Source organism: Prionailurus bengalensis, chromosome A1 (genome assembly GCF_016509475.1).
Source record: "Prionailurus bengalensis isolate Pbe53 chromosome A1, Fcat_Pben_1.1_paternal_pri, whole genome shotgun sequence".
Lineage (NCBI taxonomy): Eukaryota > Metazoa > Chordata > Mammalia > Carnivora > Felidae > Prionailurus > Prionailurus bengalensis.
This window is the reverse complement of record NC_057343.1, coordinates 67,379,798-67,401,416: the sequence shown is the minus strand read 5'-3', so window position 1 is coordinate 67,401,416 and position 21,619 is coordinate 67,379,798. Positions and strand designations below refer to the sequence as shown.

Genomic DNA, 21,619 nt, shown 5'->3' with positions numbered 1-21,619 from the left:
GTAGATTCCTTAATGCCCCTTACCCATTTAGCCCATCCCCCCTCCCACAACCCCTCCAGCAACCCTCTGTTTGTTCTTCATATTTATGAGTCTCTTCTGTTTTGTCCCCCTCCCTGTTTTTATATTAATTTTGTTTCCCTTCCCTTATGTTCATCTGTTTTGTTTCTTAAAGTCCTCATATGATGAAGTCATATGATTTTTGTCTTTCTCTGATTAATTTCACTTAGCATAGTATCCTCCAGTTCCATCCACGTAGTTGCAATTGGCAAGATTTCATTCTTTTTGATTGCTGTGTAATACTCCAGTGTGTGTGTGTGTGTGTGTGTGTGTGTGTGTGTGTGTACACACACACACCCCACATCCTCTTTATCCATTCATCCATCGATGGACATTTGGGCCCTTTCCCTACTTTGGCTATTGTTGATAGTGCTGCTGTAAACATGGGGGTGCATGTGTCCCTTCAAAACAGCACACCTGTATCCCATGGATAAATGCCTAGTAGTGCAGTTGCTGGGTCGTAGGGTAGTTCTATTTTTAGTTTTTTGAGGAACCTCCATACTGTTTTCCAGAATGGCTGCACCAGCTTGCATTCCCATAAGGTGTGCCTTTTAAAAGTAGCATATGGGTGGACTCCAGCCTTGAATTTCAAAATAAGCTCTAACACTGAGAAAAGGTGAAAGGGAAGCTATTGATCCGTGAGATATGCTGAACATAAAAAAAAAAAAAAAAAAGGGAATAAGAGTCATGTCTCCCTAATGATTTCTGTTGTGTTGGCTAACAAATTGTAAGCCTAATACCACCATGGACTCTTCAAGTGGAGTTAGCAACGACTCAGGAGTAAGGGCTAACTGAAGGATACACACTTCCCAGAGCTAGATTGGATATAAAAAGATCCGAGGCCAACAAATGGAGGGTGGAAAGAGTGATTAGTAGATCTCAAGGAAAGGACAAGTTTCGAAAAGTTTAATCTTTTAAAAAAAATTTTTTTTAATGTTTGTTTACTTTTGAGAGAGAAAGAGACAGAGCATGAGCAGGGGAGGGGCAGAGAGAGAGGGAGACACAGAATCCGAAGCAGGCTCCAGGCTCTGAGCCATCAGCCCAGAGCCTGACGCGGGGCTCGAACTCACGGACCGCGAGATCGTGACCTGGCTGAAGTCGGACGCTTAACCGACTGCGCCACCCAGGCGCCCCTGAAAAGTTTAATCTTAAAGAGAGTTTGTTTAGATATTTTCGTATAAATAAGACACACCAACATCCCATAAAGTTCTGATATAACAGAGCCAAATGAGTTGGGTGAAGTAAAGAGACAGGTGACAAAGGAGGGATCTGGGAGCCAGAGCTGATGTCTGAACTCCCTGAAGCATGCAAGTTGCCATATCAGCATGTCACTTACACCTGCAGACTTAATACTAACCGTAGGTCAGTATTGAGGTTTAGGAGCTTACCTTTAAGAGCTTTCCATATTTTTCCCTTTGCTTTTATTTATCCTGTAATTGAAGAGTAACGAGTATGTGATGGGAATTACATTTTAGTTCTTAATACTTTGAGTTTTGTATAGCCTGTTCAAAATTTTACTGCCTCCACAAGAATCTTGTATTAGCCAGCAGCACAATCTATGTGATAGTCATTTCATTGAAAGGTTTTTTTTTTTTTATCTCATACGTTTCCAGAATAAATAGGTAGAAGAATCTCTCCTACACCCACATCAGTAAACAGCTTACTGATTAAAAACTAGGCATCATTTTTTTTCCTCTCTCTAAATCAGAAGAAAATCTTGCCGTGTTTTCTTGCCAAGAAGTGAATCTTGCTTTGTTTATTGCACGTAAGCCCTATCTTCTGCAAAATCAGTAATCGTTTAAGGCAATCTGGACGATTTGTACTTATCAGAACTTGGAACAGAATTTTTAAGAGTCTGACTGACAGCAGAATTCAAAGCTTTGAAATTCCTTTGAGGTGTGAGTAGTTTTAATGATCCTGATTTTATTTTTTAATACTGTAAACAAGTAATAAAAGTACTGTCTACTGACTAAGTGGCCTTATGATTAAATACACATTTCACTTTGTGCCTAAGAGAAGTCTGAGCACAAGCAAGAGTTCAAATAAGAATGGGGTGAGCCAGAAGTATGGATGACATATTTATTTGCATAAAATAAGAAGAATACATTTTTACTGTTGTTTATAGAAAACATGTTCCTTGGCACAAGCTTCACAAAGACGAGCAGGAACAGAATCCCATTGAATTAAGTTTAAAGGAAATTGTGGGTAGATACCTAGGAGTTCCTACAGGGCTGTAAGCATTTGGGTAGTTAAATGTCAAACAGACAAACCAGTCCTCTATTTAATACTGCTTGTGAAAGAAATATGCTAAAATCTGTAAGATTAGGGATACAGTATTAATTCTAGAGGAAAACACGACCTGGGGAAATGCTTTGTTTTCACCACCTTCCCAATATACATATGTGGCATGTAGAATAATCTCATTTAGGGTCTTTGGGTTTTGTGTATTTATTAAAGTTAAAGTTGGCTTTTTCCTTCCTTCCCCCAAATCAGTTTGCTTTCTGGGCTTAGACTTCATCTTACGAATCTTTTTTATTTAAACAGTATTTCTTAAATCAACATGGGTTTTGTGTGTTCTATTAGCAAACATTTTTAGGACCTTTTTACTGATCAGCTCTGCTCTGTGCACCGAGCAGGTTTTTATTTCCATAGGAGCTGGGAATCTAGGACTGAGCACCTCCTGGGGGAGACCAGCTACAACCACAAGAAACCCAACCAAACTAGAAAATGCAAATGAAAGAGAAAACATAAAATAGGAATACATTTAGGTATAAATTTTTTGAAGGATGAATCTTTATATGAGATGCTGTATCATTCAGAGATTGTAGGCTTGGGGACACAGTGACTCTGAATTACCTAACTTAGGGCAAATCACTAAACTTCTCTGAGCATCAGTGAGCATCAGCTTCATTCTTTAAATTTTTTAATATTTATTTATTTTTGAGAGAGAGAGAGAGAGAGAGGAAGAGACTGAGCATGCCCCTGGGAGGGGCAGAGAGATAGGGGGATAAGAATCCAAAGCAGGCTCCAGGCTCTGAACTGTCAGCACAGAGCCCGATGTGGGGCTTGAACTCACGAACCACAAGGTCATGACCTGAGCCGAAGTCGAACGCTCAACTGACTGAGCCACCCAGGCGCCCCACATGAGCTTCATTCTTTGTGTGTGGAGGTGATAATCCCTCCCACTCAGATTGAAAGTGAGGATGGAATTACTGAAGAGGTGGGACACAAGGCAGCCCTCACGAGATGTTATCCACTATTGGTATGGGGAAGGGGGGCAGTTGTACCTGTCTTTGGTTGTGAACAAGATACAGAGATTTTCTTCAGTGTAATGAGGGAATTTGCCATAGGCACTAGCAACCAAGCAATGACATTTTTCTCAAGATTTGTAACTGGGCAGTTTTTCAAACAAAGCAGTTAACATTTTCCGTAAGAATTATTTTATTTTATGGCTTCCATAAACCACGTTAACAATTCATTTAGATACCCCTGTGGTTTAATCAGAAAGAATGGCTCACAGGACAGCTTCCTTTGTAAGGGAGAGAGGTGCTCATCCTTTCTGTAAGTGATGGTTACAGGGCCCTCCTGGCATCTGAGCTAGCATGCGTGCTTGCCAGGAAGGCCAACCTGGAGTGGACACAGCTGAATTTCCTGGGATTCACTAGTGCACAAAATGTAGCTTTTGTATTTCCCTTGATATCGACACCAGTTCATGATGCATGAAATAGAAAATGTCACGATGGACTTCTTTGTCCGTATTGAATAATCTGGCGTTTGCTCTGGTGGTGTTGATTCAGAGGCCCAGCACAGTTTTCCTTACTCTCCCAGAAGTGCCAAGCAATTTCAGGGCAGGAAGTCTTCACTAAGAAGTGAGGCTTGGGGTGCCTGGGTGGCTCAGTTGGTCAAGCGTCCGACTTTGGCTCAGGTCATGATCTCGCAGTCCCTGAGTTTGAGCCCGGTGTCGGGCTCTGTGTTGACAGCTTGGAGCCTGGAACCTGCTTCGGATTCTGTGTCTCCCTCTCTTTCTGCCCCTCCCCCCACTCATGCTCTGTCTCTGTGTCATAAATAAACATTAAAAAAAAAAAGTGAGTCTTGAAACACCAAAAGAATCCAGAATAAGAAAAGAAACATCTCAAAAAATGTTGAGTTGCTTCCATTATCCTGAGGTTATCAGTCTTTGGGAGACCCTCAGGTGGGGTGAAAAAGGAGAGGACAGAAAATGTAGTAGGCATGAGATTTATCAGTCATCTTATATTCAAACAAAATAGGCCTCAGATATGATGGCTAAAGAAGAGCCACAGCCACTTTGGTATATGTGACATCATTACCACATCCAGGAAACAATAACACTTACTCTGGTGTCCCTGGATAGTCCTAAGCTGTGCCAGTGGTTAGAGTGAGACACGTCTCAGGCTCCAGCTTCATGATATTTTTAAGACACTTTAGGCCCATAAATCTGTCAACGCACTGTTCCTTCTCTTCTGGCTGCTGGCATCTAGAGCATACTGAAAGGTAATAATAATGGTACTTAGGGTTTCTTTTTGTTAAGCATGGACTGCTAAGCACTTTATATAATTATCTCACTTAATTCCTCCTACCTTCCGACATCTTTTTGTGGTAGTGGGTAGCCCAGTTTTCACTAAGACAAAAATGGTGGGCTGTGTTCCCTTTCCTGTTAATATTAGAGAGGGTTGGTCTTAGACCCTGTTGGATAGCACGGTGCTAGGCTAATGCTATTGTCCTCCAGGTCTGGATCGACGTTCTCTGTAAGCTGCAGAATTACTCCCAATTAAGCAAAATCAACATGTTCTCTCAAGTGAAGGACTTTTATTCAAGGATTGTTTGCATTTGTTCACGTGGGTTGATAGATTTTGGATTGACTTCCTAACAAGTATGTTCCAGTTGGGATGCAAGCATATCAAAAAAACGATTACCCTTAGATCTTGGGTGTCAAGGCTTGGGTCAGGTGCTTCTGGGTCAACATGTTTCTTGCTGTATATTTATATCATTATCTCTTTGTGCCTTAGTGCAACAGAGGTACAGAAGCGCTGGCCGTGGGGGTGGGTCATCCAATATAGGTTTGGAATCCAATCATTTGGACAGAATTGTGTACATACTTTGGAATTCCTGAGAATGTGGAAGGAAGAAATGAGACTGGCTTTAAGGAGGGGATGGGTGTTTGTTTTGCACCAGCATCTTCTGTGTCCCCTTTTGGAATGTTAGCTTTTTTGCTTACTGTTTTGTCCTTGCCAACTTCCATAAAGAGTTTGCTGGCATGGGCACCTGGCTGGCTCAGTTGGTAGAGCATGTGACTCTTGATCTTGGGCATTTGAGTTTGAGCGCCATGTTGGGCAGAGAGATTACTTTAAAAAAAAAAGAGAGAGAGTTTTCTGGCAGTAAAAGATTCACATGTGTATATACATGAATACATATAAATGTAAAATCAAACATTGTGTATGTTTTTACAGTACAGTATAACATCTAATTCACTGTGGGGCAGGCCATAACATGACCTGCAAGTAGAAATAAAACTCTTATAGAAAGCCTTTTTGAATTACTTCAGAATCTGGGGACATCAAATGTGAAAGCCCTAACCTAACCTGGGAGTTTCTGAGAGCATCAGTTACAGGTCTTTAATGAGCGCCAAGAAGATGGCTCCAGCAGAGCCCCGTGTTTGGAGCTTACCTCTGCTGCCCAGGTAATCTGCCGGGCCGGCTTAGCCACAGAAGGCCCCCACCTTAGGGAGAGCCGGGTAGTTAAAACTGGTGAATATTGTTCAATCAAGTGATGTTAGTCTGCTCAAAAATTGTGAATTTGAATATTTTCATAACCTTTCAGATTTTTTTTTTCTTGACAACTAACAGTGGTAAGCCTGGTGATCACTTAAGGCCAGACATAGAAGGGTCTAAAAGGACCCTTCCTCTTGGCTTCCTAATTAGTATAGAAGAGTGGGATGCATCAGTTAACCCAGTAGCTGTGAGAAATTGGCCAGCTGTAGATGTAAAAGGAGAGAGGTGCACAGCCTGCTTTCTCTACTTACTATTGGACTTTGTTCCTTCAGAATTCCATGCCTCTTCACCCTGGGTCTTGTATGGACACCGCAGTAGAGACTGGGGGAAACAGAACGCTTGGGTCTACATCAAAATACTGCAGTTTTGATTCACTGGGGCTCCTGCCCACAGATTCACAGTTCTAGAAGTTTCCTCCTTCCTCCACTCTTCTCCTGCCTGCACGAAGCACCTTTCACAGGCACCATTCCTGGCTTTCTCCATCACACAGTAACTTCCCGGGAGAACTTGGGACCACCACTTAACCTGCCAGCTTTCACAATCCTTATCTGTAAATGGAAATGACAGTTCCTTCTTTGCTCATTCACAAGCTGGTTGTGATGAAGCTCTGAGAAAACTGACTTGGAATAACTGTGAGATGATAACATGTGTCTCCCTCAGGCATTGCCCTGCTAATCCTTCCCTTGGAGATGCGCCCGGGGCCCGCTGCCCTGGCTGGCACAGTGGGGAAGGCACTGGGCAGGCGCCTTCTGAGAGGACACGGAACAACCTATGTTAATGTGGGCAGGCACTTTGACCTTTGCAGCCCGACTTCCTCTTGGGCAGTATTTCCATCAGCTGTGATTACTACTGCAAGTTATTCATTGCCGCTCTTTCTGTTTGTTAAACCAGCCTGTGAAATTTGGTTGTAAGTTGAAGAACCTTCCGGAAACTATTCATGTATTCTTCCCTGTATTTCCACAGCCCCCTGTGCCTCGTGCATATAGTCCTGGGTTTGTATCCACCTGAATTCACAAACTTTGGAGTTCACATGCCATGTGAATGTACCCATTCCCACCATTCAATGAGCCCACTGTCCTAGCAGGCAGATGCAAAAGTATGTTGATTGCACTCATATCACTTGAAGTTGTACACCATGATACCATTTTTTTCCTGATAAAGGTGGATACGTAAATCAGCATCATCCAGGCGACTTGGGTTTCTATTCTGCCTGCTCTTTTTAGCCCAGTATCATTTCCCAACATAAAATCACCTCACAAGATGAGGTCATGATTGAACATTCATAGAACTCGGTACACTACCTGTGTACAGCCCATACCTGACACAGGGCACTTGTGTTGTTATCATCATTAGCCTTTGAGATAGATATTTTAAATATCCTAATGATAGAAAATTTCCTATCCAGATGATAAAATTGATTGTTGTTCTGGCAGTAAAACAATTTTTGTCATATTTTTTATTTGAAATATTTATTTTAGAAACAGGATAGCCTGGCCTGTAAAAATGGGAGCATCAAGACAGCCTGATCCTTTTTTAAATCGAAGTATGGTTGACACGCAATGTACGCAATGACACTCTTGTATGCAACATAGTGATTCTACCACTCTTCGTAACACTGTGCTCACGGCGTGTGTGGCTGCCATCTGTCCGCATGCAACACAATTTAGTAACAATACCATTCCCTATGCTCTACCTTTCATCTGACTTATTCATCCCATAACTGGAAGCCTGTATCTCCCACTCCCCTTCACCCAATTTGCTCATCCCTCACCCCCCTTCCCTTTGGCAACCATCAGTTCTGCAGTTATGGGTCTGTTTCTGCTTTTTGTTTGTTTTGTTTTTAGATTCCATATGTAAGTGAAATCATATGGTATTTGTTTCTCTCTGACTTTATTTCCCTTAGCGTAATGCCCTCTGGGTTCATCCATGTTGTCGCAAATGGCACCATCTCGGTCTTTTTTATTCAGTTATCTGTTGATGGATGTGTGGGTTGCTTCCATATTGTGGCTGTCGTAAATAATGCTGCAGTAAACATAGGGCTGCACATATCTTCTCGAATTAGTGTTTTTCTTTTCTGTGGGTAAATACCCAGTAGTGATAGATATTTATTTATTTATTTATTTATTTATTTATTTATTTATTTATTAAAAAAATTTTTTTTAATGTTTATTTTTGAGACAGAGAGAGAGCATGAACGGGGGAGGGTCAGAGAGAGAGGGAGACACAGAATCTGAAACAGGCTCTAGGCTCTGAGCTGTCAGCACAGAGCCTGACGTGGGACTCGAACTCACTGACCGCGAGATCATGACCTGAGCTGAAGTCGGATGTTTTAACCGACTAAGCCACCCAGGCGCCCCAATACCCAGTAGTGATATTTCTGAATCACGTGGTATTTCTATTGTTAATTTTTCCAGAACGTGCATACTGTTTTCCACAGTGGCTGTACCAATTTACATTCCCACCAATGGTGCATGAGAGTTCCCTTTTCGCCACATGCTCACCAACACTTGTTATTTCTTGTCTTATTGATACTAGCCATTCTGTGGCAGAAGATGAACTCTCATTGTGGATTTTGATTTGCATTTCCCTGATGATGAGTGATGTCAGGCATCTTTTCATGTGTCTGTTGGCCCAGATAATAAAACTTAAAAAAAGATTTTGGACTTTGTGTTTCCTTATTTTTAAAACTCTTCATAAGATTTCTAAGAAATCTCAGAGGGGCGCCTGGGTGGCGCAGTCGGTTAAACGTCCGACTTCAGCCAGGTCACGATCTCGCGGTCCATGAGTTCGAGCCCCGCGTCAGGCTCTGGGCTGATGGCTCAGAGCCTGGAGCCTGTTTCAGATTCTGTGTCTCCCTCTCTCTCTGCCCCTCCCCCGTTCATGCTCTGTCTCTCTCTGTCCCAAAAATAAATAAATGTTGAAAAAAAATTAAAAAAAAAAAAAAAAAGAAATCTCAGAAATTTGTTTCCCTTCTTTTGTCCTTTTTTAGGCACACTGATAAACTCTGAAATTCCTTAAGTAAGGTCTTTAGAGGAAAAAATTAAAGACAAATTAGGGGGCTCAAATAAGTCAAGAATTTTTTTCCGGAAGGATAAAAAGTTGGCATTACATTGAGGGCAAGCTTAAATATATCATGATGGCTAATGATGTAGGCTTCTATGACTAATGCTTTGCAGTCTTGATCAAGTTGCTTTTCCTCTGCCTGTGCTTCAGGGTCTCCATGTGGAAAGGGAGATAATACTAGTATTGGATAGGGCCATTCTGAGGATTAAATGAGTTACTACACGCAAAGTACTTAATGGGTAGCACTGTACACAGTGAGCACTCGGTAAATGTTAACTGTGGATAGAAAGCCAAGAAAGAGGAATCCTCACTTTCAAAGGCAAATACTTAAATTTCTCCCTCCCTTTCTGACCACTGAATTTGTAATTAGCCACTTCTTTATCCCTACATGTATAGTTGAATCTTCCGAATTTCTCATCTATGATTTCTGCTTGTTGATTTCCCTGGTAATATCCACTGACTCATGATAGTTTGGGATTCAAGTCTTCTTCTCTCTGAGTCTCAAACTTTCTCATCTGTTAAATAGGGAAGATTATAATGTCTATCTCCTAGGGCTACTGAGTGTATCAAAAGAACTAATATCTAGAAAATTCTTATTGTCTTTGGTACATCACAATTAGGTGTATAAATATCATCAGGACCACTTGTAAAATTCTATTATATCTTTGGAAACCATGCCCTGCCATTCCAACAAGTCTTTGGAAGAAAGGAGTTGAATCCTAACAAAACAACCCTTTAAAGTCTATGTTGGAAGAGAATTCTTGGTAAGAAGGCCTTTTTATCACTTTTCCCTATTTCAGACATTTCTGCAAGTCTGTGGTGTGGTGGCTGTTGCAGTGGTGGTGATTCCTTGGATCGCGATACTTCTGATTCCCTTTGGCATCATTTTCTTTGTTCTTCGGCGATATTTCTTAGAAACATCGAGGGATGTCAAACGCCTGGAATCTACAAGTGAGTACAGAGGTTCTCAGGTTGCACTGGCGATGTGGGCTCACTTCCATTTATGCTGTAATTAAGGACACCCCTGAAATTGTGCAGACTCTCTCTTCCAGAATTTTTTCCAAGCTCATGTTACATAATCGAATATTATGGCCACCATGAGTCAGAGAAGCCCTTAGGGCACATGGAGCTAGTGGCCTGCCAGGCCCAGCTTTGCAGGGTAGCACAAGGAAGAAACAGAGGATATACGTGTAGTGACGCTCCACTGGAACGTGAGCACTGTGAGGACAGGGGCCATTTCTGTCTTACTCATGACATGCTTCCTAACATAGAGCAGGCACTCAGGTAATTTTTTTTAAGAAATATTTCATGTTGGAAATATTTTGGAAATACAGAAGGAAAATAATGGAATTTGTCTTTCCTTGAAGGTTCTGGAAATGACAAAGAAAGGGAAAGATTAGGGAAAGGAGCAGATGTGTCGGGAAATATACTCCTATGTCAGAAGTGATACATTTGAAAAACAGATTACTATCACATACTCAAAAAATGGCAAGTAAGGTACAGCTGGTAAATATTTTGTAAAGATAAACAATTGTGTTCAGTGTTACTCTTTATTATCACCAGTGTTTGCTGTCATGCCACACTGTTTGAAGCTCTCCCCCCCCCCCCCCAGGCTGTTCCTATAAATGGATCCTGGATGTAATTCCCTTAGGAGGACCCAGGCGAGGGTTCTGTTCAGTATGCATTTAGTTTGTTCTCCATTCAGCTTCCTGGTTTTGGAATAATGGGAAAACATGGGTAGTCACAGAAGATGAAATAGTTCAGAGCTTATCTCATTAATGCACAAAAGTATGTCGTTATTAGTAAGACAAATCATAAGGAGAGTAGATTGTTATATTTAAAAAAAGAAAGAAGGAATAAAGGTGGTAGCCAAAACATAAAGAAGTAAGATATTTGTATCAGAAACTGCAACCCTGTGGATAGTTACTGCAAATTAATACCAGCTTAGCTTCCTGCAAGCCAGACTAAGAAGAGAAACCTATTGGGTCTCATGGTTGTCTGGAAAAATACAAGTTCATTGGGACAGAGAGATTTTTTTTGTTATGGCATGTGTGTGTGTATTTCTTGTTTTTTTTTTTTTAATTTAATTTTTTTTTTTTAATTAGGGAGAGAGAGAGACACACACACACACAGAGTGCAAGTAGGGGAGGGGCAGAGAGAGAGGGAGACACAGAATCTGAAGCAAGCTCCAGGCTCCTAGCTGTCTGCACAGAGCCTGACATAGGGCTTGAACCCACGAGTGGTGAGATCATGAGATCATGACCTGAGCCAAAGTTGGGCGCTTAACTGACTGAGCCACCCTGGTGCCCCATGTGTTTCTTTTTTTTTTTTTTTTTAATTTTTTTAAGACTTTATTTTTGAGAGAGACACACACACACACAGCATGAGTGGGGGAGGGGCGGAGTGAGAGAGGGAGACACAGAATCCATAACAGGTTCCAGGTTCTGAGCTGCAGCACGGAGCCCAATGCAGGGTTCAAACTTGGGAATGGCAAGATCATGACCTAGGCTGAAGTTGGATGCTCAACCAACTGAGCCACCCAGGTGCCCCCCATTTGTTTCTTTTTTAATAATATATTTTTGAGAGACATTTGTCATTAGCATTTGCATAAAGGATAATGGGCATCGATTTTATAAGACCTATAGGAAAACTTCTCAGTCGTCAGAGAACCAGCTGACCTCCTGTGAGGTGTGGTTTTGTGAGGCATTGCCTTGGGGCGGCAGGCATTGTAGTCCCAACATGTGGGCCGTCCTGTCTCTCAACAGGTTACTGTGGCGGAGCTTGGAGAAGGCGGAGGAATAAAGGATGAACTCCAGCCCGTCTTTTATGGAGACAACAAGGCTCCAGACATTTTATAAGTGGAGGCCGCTCATGAAATGGAGTCTGTCGACTTCAGTCAGTCTTGTTGCAAAGGAGGTCTCTGGTTTATTTAAACGAGGTCTCTGGAAGAAGGTGGAGATTTTTGTCTGGACAAGGGCCATTCCCCATCCATGCGGAAATGGAGAGGAGGAAGGGGACCTCGTGAGGCTTTTTTCAAGAAACAGTATAGGATTTTCCCAGTGCTTAATCTGGAGATTTTGAGAACTTTCGCATGACCCCTAGGGTATTTGGGAATATTGTGAACATTCCTGCACCCCAGTAGGCTGTGACAATACTTTAAATACAGATATTCCTTCTTCCTCACTCCCAGATAACCAAATGTGGTGGTCAGTTGATTAGAACTGTTTGTTGTCACCTGTCTGGTTTGTGGGTCTGTGCTATAAATAGCAGTTCTATTGTTTTCTCTAAGCAGTGATAGTATTTCTTGAGGCCATTGCTGGAGCCACCAGGAAAAAGGAGGACAAAAAGAGGATACCTGATTGCTCTGGCTATATAAATCTGCTTCATCCTTGTGCTTTGAAAGGACTCTGAAGGTCCTGAGGATTATTTTCAGATCCTATTGCCTAGCTGCCTCTGAAACCTCAGGCTGGCATTTAAACTACCTTACTGACAAATACGCAGTTGATTGTAATGAGTTTCCATTTTTGCAAAAGTGAGCATGGTAGCATCGTTCAAGCAAATCAGGATCTGCTTGATCGGTTAGCAATGTCTGAGTTATGCAGCCACGTCCAAATTCCATGTGTAAGGGTACTGTGATCAATTAGCAGTGTCTGCCATGGGCATCGCTGGGGAGAGTTAAATGTGTGCCACGTGTTTCAGACCATTGACTGACTCTCGATTCTGCTGTTGTAAGTTCTCATGATGGATTTCCAGGGACTGTTCAACTGAAGGTGCTTAATCTGTATGATAATGGATAAGGCTATTGGATAATCACTAAGTTTGATTTTGGGGTTTTCTTTCTTTCTTTCTTTCTTTCTTTCTTTCTTTCTTTCTTTCTTTCTTTCTTTCTTTCTCTCTTTCTTTCTACCTTCCTTCCTTCCTTCCTTCCTTCCTTCTTTCTTCCTTTCCTTTCCTTTTTCCTTTCCTCTTTCCTTTCCTTTCCTCTTTCCTTTCCTCTTTCTTTCCTTTCCTTTTTCCTTTCCTTTCCTCCTCCTCCTCCTCCTCCTTCTTCTTCTTCTTCTTCTTCTTCTTCTTCTTCTTCTTCTTCTTCTTCTTCTTCTGTTTGTTTTTGAGAGAGAGGGAGAGAGAGAATCCCAAGTAGGCTCTACGCGTCTCAGCACAGAGCCTGATGCGGGGCTTGAACTCACAAACTGTGAGATCATGACCTGAGCCAAAATCAAACACCAGACACTTAACCATCTGAGCCACCCAGGTGCCCTGATTTTGGGGTTTTCTAATCGTAAACTACAAAGTCTGGAGAAAACTGCATTTAGTCACACATTGGCATCTTTAACCTGATTATTTTCTGTCTGAGACACTGTGGCAGTGATTAAAAGCACAGCCTTGGGAATAAGAGTTTGGTCTGACCCCCCAGTTCTACCACTTGGGTTAATTTACTTCATCTTGGCCAGTGCTCTTAATCCTTCTGCCTGTTTTTCCCTCTAAGATATAGCAACACCTGCCCTGTGGGACTCTTGCAAGGGTCTTGTGAGTTGATGCCTGTAAAGTGTTTCCTGGCCACTCGGAAAGGTGCTAGAACCTTGAACGTGAGGGAATTAAGGACATAACAACCAGCAGGCCTCACATAATGTAAATGATAAGCCATAGCATGGCTGTCAGGTCCTTGAAGCAGCTACTGCCTTCTCCCTCTTGGGGAGGGGTCTGTCCCAAAGAGTCCTCAGGGTCATGGGACACACAGTCGTCAGTCTTGTGTCCGCTTTGTGAAACGTAGGGTTGCATTTGCCTGTGACTGCTGGCTAACACCATGGGTGCTATAGGGATCTACTTCAGGATAGCTAGCTCGATCCTTGTGGGGGAAAAGGCATTACATTGGGCAAGAGAACATACCAGAGCCTTGGCACTCTGTTTCCCTCTGTGCCAGTTAATTTTCTTTGCAGATCCTCCAACTCACTCATCCTAGCATCCCACTCAGTCCTAAGTAGGGTGTGAGAGAGACAGGATAGCTTTTCTCAGGGGCAGATTCCTGCTGTACCCCTGGAACTCTTGGATGTGAAGTAAAGTTAGTGGTGGGGTCTCTGGGTTCACTGATTTTCAAAGCTGGACGACCCCTGATTTCTAAAGTCAACCCCACTCTGAAACCCTGCCAGAGAAAATCAACTGCAACCTCGATCTCCTGACAAGGGACGCGGGTGGGGGTGGCCATGCTGAAGCATTTCATTCAAGGACTCTCCCTGAGTCAGCAGCCACATCTCCTTCCTTCTTAGAAACGTTCTCTGTGATGAAACTGTTTATATCACACCGTTTGCTCAAGAAATAAGAACATGGTTCTAGTGAGTTCTTGGTGTTTCCTGGAGCTGGACTGTAAGTACTTTCTTGATAGGAACTCTGGAACTTTGCTGAGTCATCCCGGGAAGCACCCTGTTTCCACATTGACCACGTCTTGGGGGACAGACTGGGACATGTGCTGAGAAGTGCAAAAAAGGCCTATTCGGAGCTTGCAGCCTTTCTTCTTTGGGGCGTGAACTCAGTCCCCTTATGTTCATATTACTGCCTTAAAAGTACAAACTTAAAGGAAGGTAAAATGAATAAAGGCTAAAGATGACTCAGTATAAATGAAGGGAGAGAGTGGTGTGGGTGCTAGATCACAAACATACAACTGGACGGTCAAAACCACCACCGAATCACTTAAGGCTCTTTGCCGGAAGTAGATACAGGGGGAAATGTTAGGTCATGCCTCGGTTCAGAGAAGGTCTTTTTCCTTAAAGGAGCATCGCAGGCACGGGCCCCTAACAGTTAATGTCCTCAGTCAGTATCTCAGGAAAGAGGTCCGCAGTGGAGGAGGTGGACAGCAGGCCCACAGCCCAGGGCGTCCCATCTTTGCTGAGCCCCACTGTCTTTTGTGGGGAAGCCTTCCTCCTCCTTGCTTGAGGAGCTGTGGACACTAAGCTCCAAGAGGAGGTTCTGTGTCTGCACATTTGTGCCCAGCATCCCTGTCCCCCATACATGCGGTGCCCATGTGACTGAACTTCACACACACACAGGCGTTCAGATGCCAGGCTAAGGATCAGTCTCTGAAATAAGTTTGAGTTTTTCTCTGAATTGTTTCTGTCCGTCATTTTATAAAACTTCTGTAGCGTTTCAGGAGATAAGTGATCTGCCCTTCCCCTGAACACCCAGGTGTTTTCCCAACAAGTCTTCTCTAGGAGATGTGCAGGTAATAAAGTGATAAGTCAAGTATTACCTGCTGATACAGCACAAATTGTTACTCATCCCAGACAGAGGCCACAGACTCACAGTCCTGCCCTTGACAACAGCTGGTCATGGCCTTATTTATGGTGGGGGATGCAAGCCGGACGTGACCATCCCTGCCCAACACCTCCCTGGTGGGCAGGAGCCAGCCCCTGGTGCTGACACACAGGGTGCTCTTAGAGGAGATGGCAGGGAAACAGATGGCTGGTCATGTGACCTCAGGCCCCAAACCAGCATGAAGTTACTCAAAAGAGAATGGCCACTAAGTCCATGGTCAGGTTCTGAAAGAGTTATGTCACTGTCACGCAGTGACCTCCACAGGCCAGGTGTCCAGCAGGGGAGTTGCCTCCAGCCAAAGTCAAAGCTATTCAAAGACCCCGTGGCTGCACAGGCCCCGTGGGTGCAAGGGCACTGCAATACCTGCGTTCTCCGTCACCCAGAAAGAGATTCTTGACGCAGGAGCGGGACTGGCTGTTCACCGAACTTCTCACCAACCTGTTACCATTTCAGGGACATACTGACTAGATCCCAGTCCTTAATAGTCACAGGTGGAGCAAACCATGATTCCGTGTGGTGAGAACTGTAGCAGAATTCAGTGTAAGAACGTTAGCGACTCAAAAATTCCTGAACAGAATTTCCTCTCAGAAGGCTGTCAGGGAAGAGTTCTGGAGGAAGGCCACATTGGAGGAGGACCTTGGACAAATGAGTTAGCAAAGAAAGAATTTAGTTATTTAAATCTAGCCATGATTTGAATTTTGTCAAAGATAGGTTTGAAGAGAAACTTGTGTTTTCGGGTCGTTAAAGGGAAGCGCAGTGTGACCAGGAGTTTGAGGGCTGACGTGTTTGTTCCCTCTCCAGGAAGGGCATCGTCCCTTCTCCCCCGGGCAGCCCGTCCAGAAGCTCTGGGTGTGCCATTAACTGGGATGTGTGGCCACACAGCATGAGAGGCAGGTGCTCTCCTCAGTCCGGCCTCACCGACTTTCTGTCTGTCTGCCTCCCCAGCACGGAGCCCGGTGTTTTCCCACTTATCGTCGTCTCTCCAGGGACTTTGGACCATCCGGGCATATGAAGCTGAAGAGAGGTTCCAGGAACTGTTTGATGCACACCAGGATTTGCATTCAGGTCTGTGAGTTTCTGGAAATGGTTTCAAAGAACGGGATATGCCCCCTCTCTTGGCCTTGCTGGGCAGCACCTCTCTGTCTGTCTCACCACTGGCCCAGCCCCACATCCTTCCTCAGCATGTCTTTGTCCTCTCCCCTGGGCCATGACTCTTCTCAGAATCCCCTGTGTGTTCCCCCTTCCCTGTGTCACACCACTGCTTCCCCCATCCCCGCTACCCCCAGTGACTTGCATTGTCCTTCCATCACTTTCTGTCCTTTTAGGGCAGGGGTCAATGGACTTTTTTTGTTAAGGGTCCAGATAGGAAACGTTTTAGGCTTTGTGTACCATGTTATCTATTGTAGCAATTCAGCGTTGCTATTGTAACAGGAACACACAGCCGAACATAGTATATCAGCAAATGACCATAGCTGTGTTCAAATAAAACTTTATTTACAAAAACAGGTGGTGGGCCATGTTTGGCCTACAGGCTGTAGTTTGCCAACTCTTATTTTGAGAGCATTCAGGGTGACAGAAGTTGCTGAGGAAATCAGTTTCCTGATTGTCAGATTTGCTACCTACTTGATGTGGGAACTTTTAGCAAGATGATCCTTGAGATACTGGCTCCTAAGTAATAAACACTGTGTGCAGGACCCCATAGTAAGTATGGAAAGTACTGGAAACAAAGTGGAGGTTTTGCTGTCTGTTATCAGCTGGGAACAGTAAACCACATGAGAGGATAAGCTTCATGTTGAGCCTGGCACTCTAAGAAACGTACTGATGAGCCCGTTTTTCCGAAGTTTTTATTATCCTATTTCTACTTATAACCTCTGAGTTGAATTTTCCTTTTCTTTTTTTTAAAGTTTATTTTAATTTATAGAGTGAGCAAGTGTGAGTGGGGGTGGGGCGAGAGAGAGGGAGAGAGAATCCCAAGCAGGCTCCACACTGTCAGTACAGACCATGCTGTGGGCTCAGTTCCACGAACCAGGAGATCGTGACCTGAGCTGAGATCAAGAGTTGGATGCCTTAACTAATGACTGAGCCACCCAAGTGCCCCTTGGTTGAATTTTTCAATGCATGCCTCCCATAAAGCCACTGTACCAATTCCTGCCTGTACTGTACATTGCTTTGTGTCAGAAGTTGGCTTTCTGGAACCTTCTGGTTCCTTAGGTGTGCAGCTTTGATCTCCATGTTGTGTAAAATTCTCGTGTAGCTCAACCGGGCAAAGTGTTCTCCCGCATTCAAGGTAATTAACATGGTTTTTTGACTTACTCATTTTGCTTATTATGCTTCGCAAACCCAGAGGCATGGTTCTTGTTTCTGACTACGTCCCGATGGTTCGCCGTGCGTCTGGATGCCATCTGCGCCATCTTTGTCATTGTCGTTGCCTTTGGGTCCCTGATTCTGGCAAAAAGTAAGTACAGATGTGAATAACTATTTGTGGTATGATTACAATTTATAGCTGCGTTTACAGTTATTAAATTAAACCTTACCACCTTGTCCAATACCATATACTGTCTTGTTCTAACGGATCGCATTAAAGCATTCGCGGTGTGTCGGGCTGGGTGTGATTCTGCTGTGTGGTCTGTGTAGAGTGTTTATTTGGACCCTGATGAGTTTCTTTTATCTTTGCATAGGTTGGGGACCATGTGAGTGTAGCAGCTAACTTTTTGTACTTTCCTGGGAAAGTGTCTGGAGAATATGGAGAGAACCAAGTTTTCCGTTAAGTGTTTTGTCCAGCTTAGGGCTTTAGGTTTTAACTTGAGAGCTGGGATCTCTTGGGCATACAACCCTGGTACAGTGGGTTGAGAAAGCCATTCAGCAGGAGAGAATGCTATGCTCCCCACCAGGTGGGCACCACATGAGCAAGTGTTGGTGTGCAGGGGGTGAATTCGCTACCCCTGACTATTCCATTGTGACAGCACTGAATCACAGTATTAATAATGGAACAGTGAGAGTAGTATTTTAGATTTCAAGGCTGGCTCTCAGAACCCATTGCCTTGTTTTTAGTGGTTTCTAACTGTGGTCGCATTGGATGTAGAAAGTGAAATTACGTAATGATTCTTGAAACAGTAATGCCAAAAGTCTGAATAATGACATTGTTTGTCACCTATGCAATACTGTCAGGTGTTTGTCAGTCCTGTTGGAGTTCATAAACTCACTTAACAGTCTTTCTGAATTTATAGTGTTGTTTTTTTTTTTTTTAATTGTCTTATGGTCTTAGTCATCAGATAGTAAAAGTATAACTATTACTATCATCATGTGTCAAGTATTTACGTATTACAAAAGAGTCGTTTTGGTAGAGTGAGAGGAGGACCTGTACTTGGGATTAAGAATGGGACTGATTTGGGGCGCCTGGGTGGCGCAGTCGGTTAAGCGTCCGACTTCAGCTCAGGTCACGATCTTGCGGTCTGTGAGTTCGAGCCCCGCGTCAGGCTCTGGGCTGATGGCTCAGAGCCTGGAGCCTGCTTCGGATTCTGTGTCTCCTTCTCTCTCTGCCCCTCCCCCCTTCATGCTCTGTCTCTCTCTGTCTCAAAAATAAATAAAAACGTTAAAAAAAAATTTTAATAAAAAGAAAAAAAAAAAGAATGGGACTGATTTGATTCCCCTTCTCCTTCCTATTTTAGCTCTAGATGCCGGGCAGGTTGGCCTGGCGTTGTCCTACGCCCTGACACTCATGGGGATGTTCCAGTGGTGCGTCAGGCAGAGCGCCGAAGTGGAGAATATGGTAATGTTTATCTTTACGTTCTTAGCCTTTTCAAGTCTCCCTGCCATTAAAGGGCATGAAAGCACTTCTTATGTAAAATATTAAAACTGTTATTTTTACATCGGAGCTAACCAAGTTTTTCAGATCCTTCTTCCATCTGTTTAAAGTTAGTGTAAAATAAAATATACACATCTTTTCCTCAGTCTTCTGTGTGCTATGTCAGCGGGTTTTAGATTCACCGCAAACTGTCTTCAAATGTAATAAATGTTCTCTCTGTAGGAGGGAGGTTCTGAAGTCCTGGAGAGGATATAACCTAATTTCTTAGAGGCCTATTTATTTTTGCTTCTTAATGGGTAATTCCTCATTCCTGATAAAAGAATTCGGTATTTTGAGGTGGTTCGTTTAATGAATAGGTATCTCCCCTTGCGTGCCTACCCTCCCTCTGCCTCATTTTAGCATTTATTCTTGTATGTTGTTGAGCACCTGAATTTGCTGATGTCCCTTCTTTCTGGTAGGGTAAGCTCCTTCTCAGAATATGCTAGGCAAAGGTGTCGAGATGGTTGTTCAGGAGGCCTTAGTAAGTAAATTCTTTCCTCTTTGGAATAGTTGCACCTTCTCCTGAAGGGAAATGAGAAGAGAAATGAAAGAGAAATCTTTCCAGAGTGCTCTTCTAACAGAGTAGAAAGTGACTGATCATGAAAATGAGATTAAAAAAAAAAATTTTTATTTATTTATTGTGAGAGAGAGAGAGAGAGAGAGAGAGAGAGAGAGCATGAGTAGGGGAAGCGCAGAGAGAGAGGGAGAGAGAGAATCCCAAGCAGGCTCCGTGGTAGCAGCCTAGAGCCTGACACGGGGCTCGAACTCATGAACTGTGAGACCGTGACCTGAGCCAAAATCAAGAGTCGGACGCTCAACTGACTGAACCACCCAGGCATCCCTAAAATGAGTTTGATGGGGGCACCTGGGTGGCTCAGTTGGTTGAACGCCCGACTTTTGATTTCGGCTCAGGTGTCAATGATCCCAGGGTCAAGGGATCGAGACCCATGTTGGGCTCTGAACTCAGTGTGGAGCCTGCTTAATATTGTATCCCTCTCTCAGCTTGTTCGTTCTCCCTCTCCCTCCCTCCTTCTCTCTCTCTCTCTCTCTCTCTCTCTCTCTCTCTTTCTCAAAAAAAAAAGTTTTTTTTTTTGATGACTTAGGCAGTTCAACTCCCCTAAAACAGATGGCTCTTCTGTAGCAAGATTGCAGATGGTTGGCCACAAGTGTTCCTTTCTTTGACAAAATCCTTGGTTTTTTTGTTCAGGTGTGAAAAGTGGAAAAATAAAATCTCAGGATTTACTTCTCTAATTCTTGTAGTTTTAATGTAATGCTGAAGGAAGTAGCCATAAGTGAAAGTGTTACAAGACTATGAACAGGTGTGTAAATTGCATCAGTCCTCATCAGATGCCTTCTTTGGGGGTATTGACACCTGAGATATACTTAACTAGCTAGTATCAAAGAGCATTTCATTTTACAGTCTCTTAACATGGATGAGAACCTCCCTTCCTAACCCATGTGATGTTCTGTGTCTTTCAGATGATTTCAGTAGAAAGGGTGATTGAATATACAGACCTTGAGAAAGAAGCCCCTTGGGAATATCAGAACCACCCTCCACCGACCTGGCCCCAAGAAGGCATGATTGTCTTTGATAATGTTAACTTCACATACAGTTTAGACGGGCCTCTGGTGTTGAAGCACGTGACAGCGCTCATTAAACCAAGGGAGAAGGTTTGTTGAAACCATCTTGCCTCTTGACAATTTCAGTTACAGATTTAACCCTTCATCCACCTGCAGGCTTTCTGGTCACGCGTCAGGGGGACTCCTTGTGTCTCTGTGGATATAAATTAGACCGGATGATATTACTGGTAAATCTTGCCTGGAAACTGACCACGGAACGGGGATGCCAGCATTACTTTGCCTCGTGTTGTGAGCTGCCTCATGGTGCTTGGTGGGCTGAGCCAGGACACTCTCTGAAATCTGATTCTTCGTGCCTGAGACTTGGGAGCTCCTCGTCACTCACACTTCAGTTTCTGGTTCCCACCTATTCTTACTGCTTTGTATTTCTCACATCCTCCTCTTCCTTCCCGTGGTGGTCTCTGTTTACAGCCCTCCATCCCTGTCCCTTTCCAGACTTGCCCTCCTATAACCAACCCCCCCATCCTTCTACCCATAGAGTGCTTCTTTCCCACACACGGATCTGATCCCTACGGGGCCCCCAGTAGCTCCCAGCCTGGACAAGCTGCTGCTGGAGCCGTATCGAGGCCCAGGTCCACTGGAGCTGGGGCTGCAGGCCAGCTCTCAGCCACCAGAGAAGAGCCCAGAATCTGTGACCCGGTCAGGGCTCAAGAGCCAGAGCCCCTAGCGGGAGGCAGTAAAGGGCTCAGAGACTTGCTCGAAGTTGATGAAAGGCAACCCAAAGGGACAAGGGATGATACACGGAGGACAGACTTGCCAGCGTCTAAGTCTGCCAGCAGCGAGACTTGGGTCCCTCGTCCCAGACCAGATTGGGCTCTTGAAGAAGCAGTGAAACCAGAATAGACAAGGCCATAGGAAGCTCTTTCCCCACCTACCTCTACAGCCTCAACTCCTCACACGAGCAGTGCCCCCAAATGAGTAC

At 43.8% G+C, this 21,619-nt stretch overlaps 1 protein-coding gene across 1 annotated transcript in view; it reads left to right on the top strand.

Moving 5' to 3' along the window:
• The window catches only part of ABCC4 (ATP binding cassette subfamily C member 4), a 264,370-nt gene that overhangs the window by 193,762 nt on the left and 48,989 nt on the right, over nucleotides 1–21,619 (top strand). The window contains exons 21-25 of the mRNA XM_043581644.1: nucleotides 9,710–9,860; nucleotides 16,161–16,280; nucleotides 17,560–17,670; nucleotides 18,884–18,984; nucleotides 20,539–20,730. Coding sequence (XP_043437579.1) covers nucleotides 9,710–9,860; nucleotides 16,161–16,280; nucleotides 17,560–17,670; nucleotides 18,884–18,984; nucleotides 20,539–20,730 — 675 coding nt within the window. The remainder of the gene's footprint in view (nucleotides 1–9,709; nucleotides 9,861–16,160; nucleotides 16,281–17,559; nucleotides 17,671–18,883; nucleotides 18,985–20,538; nucleotides 20,731–21,619) is intronic.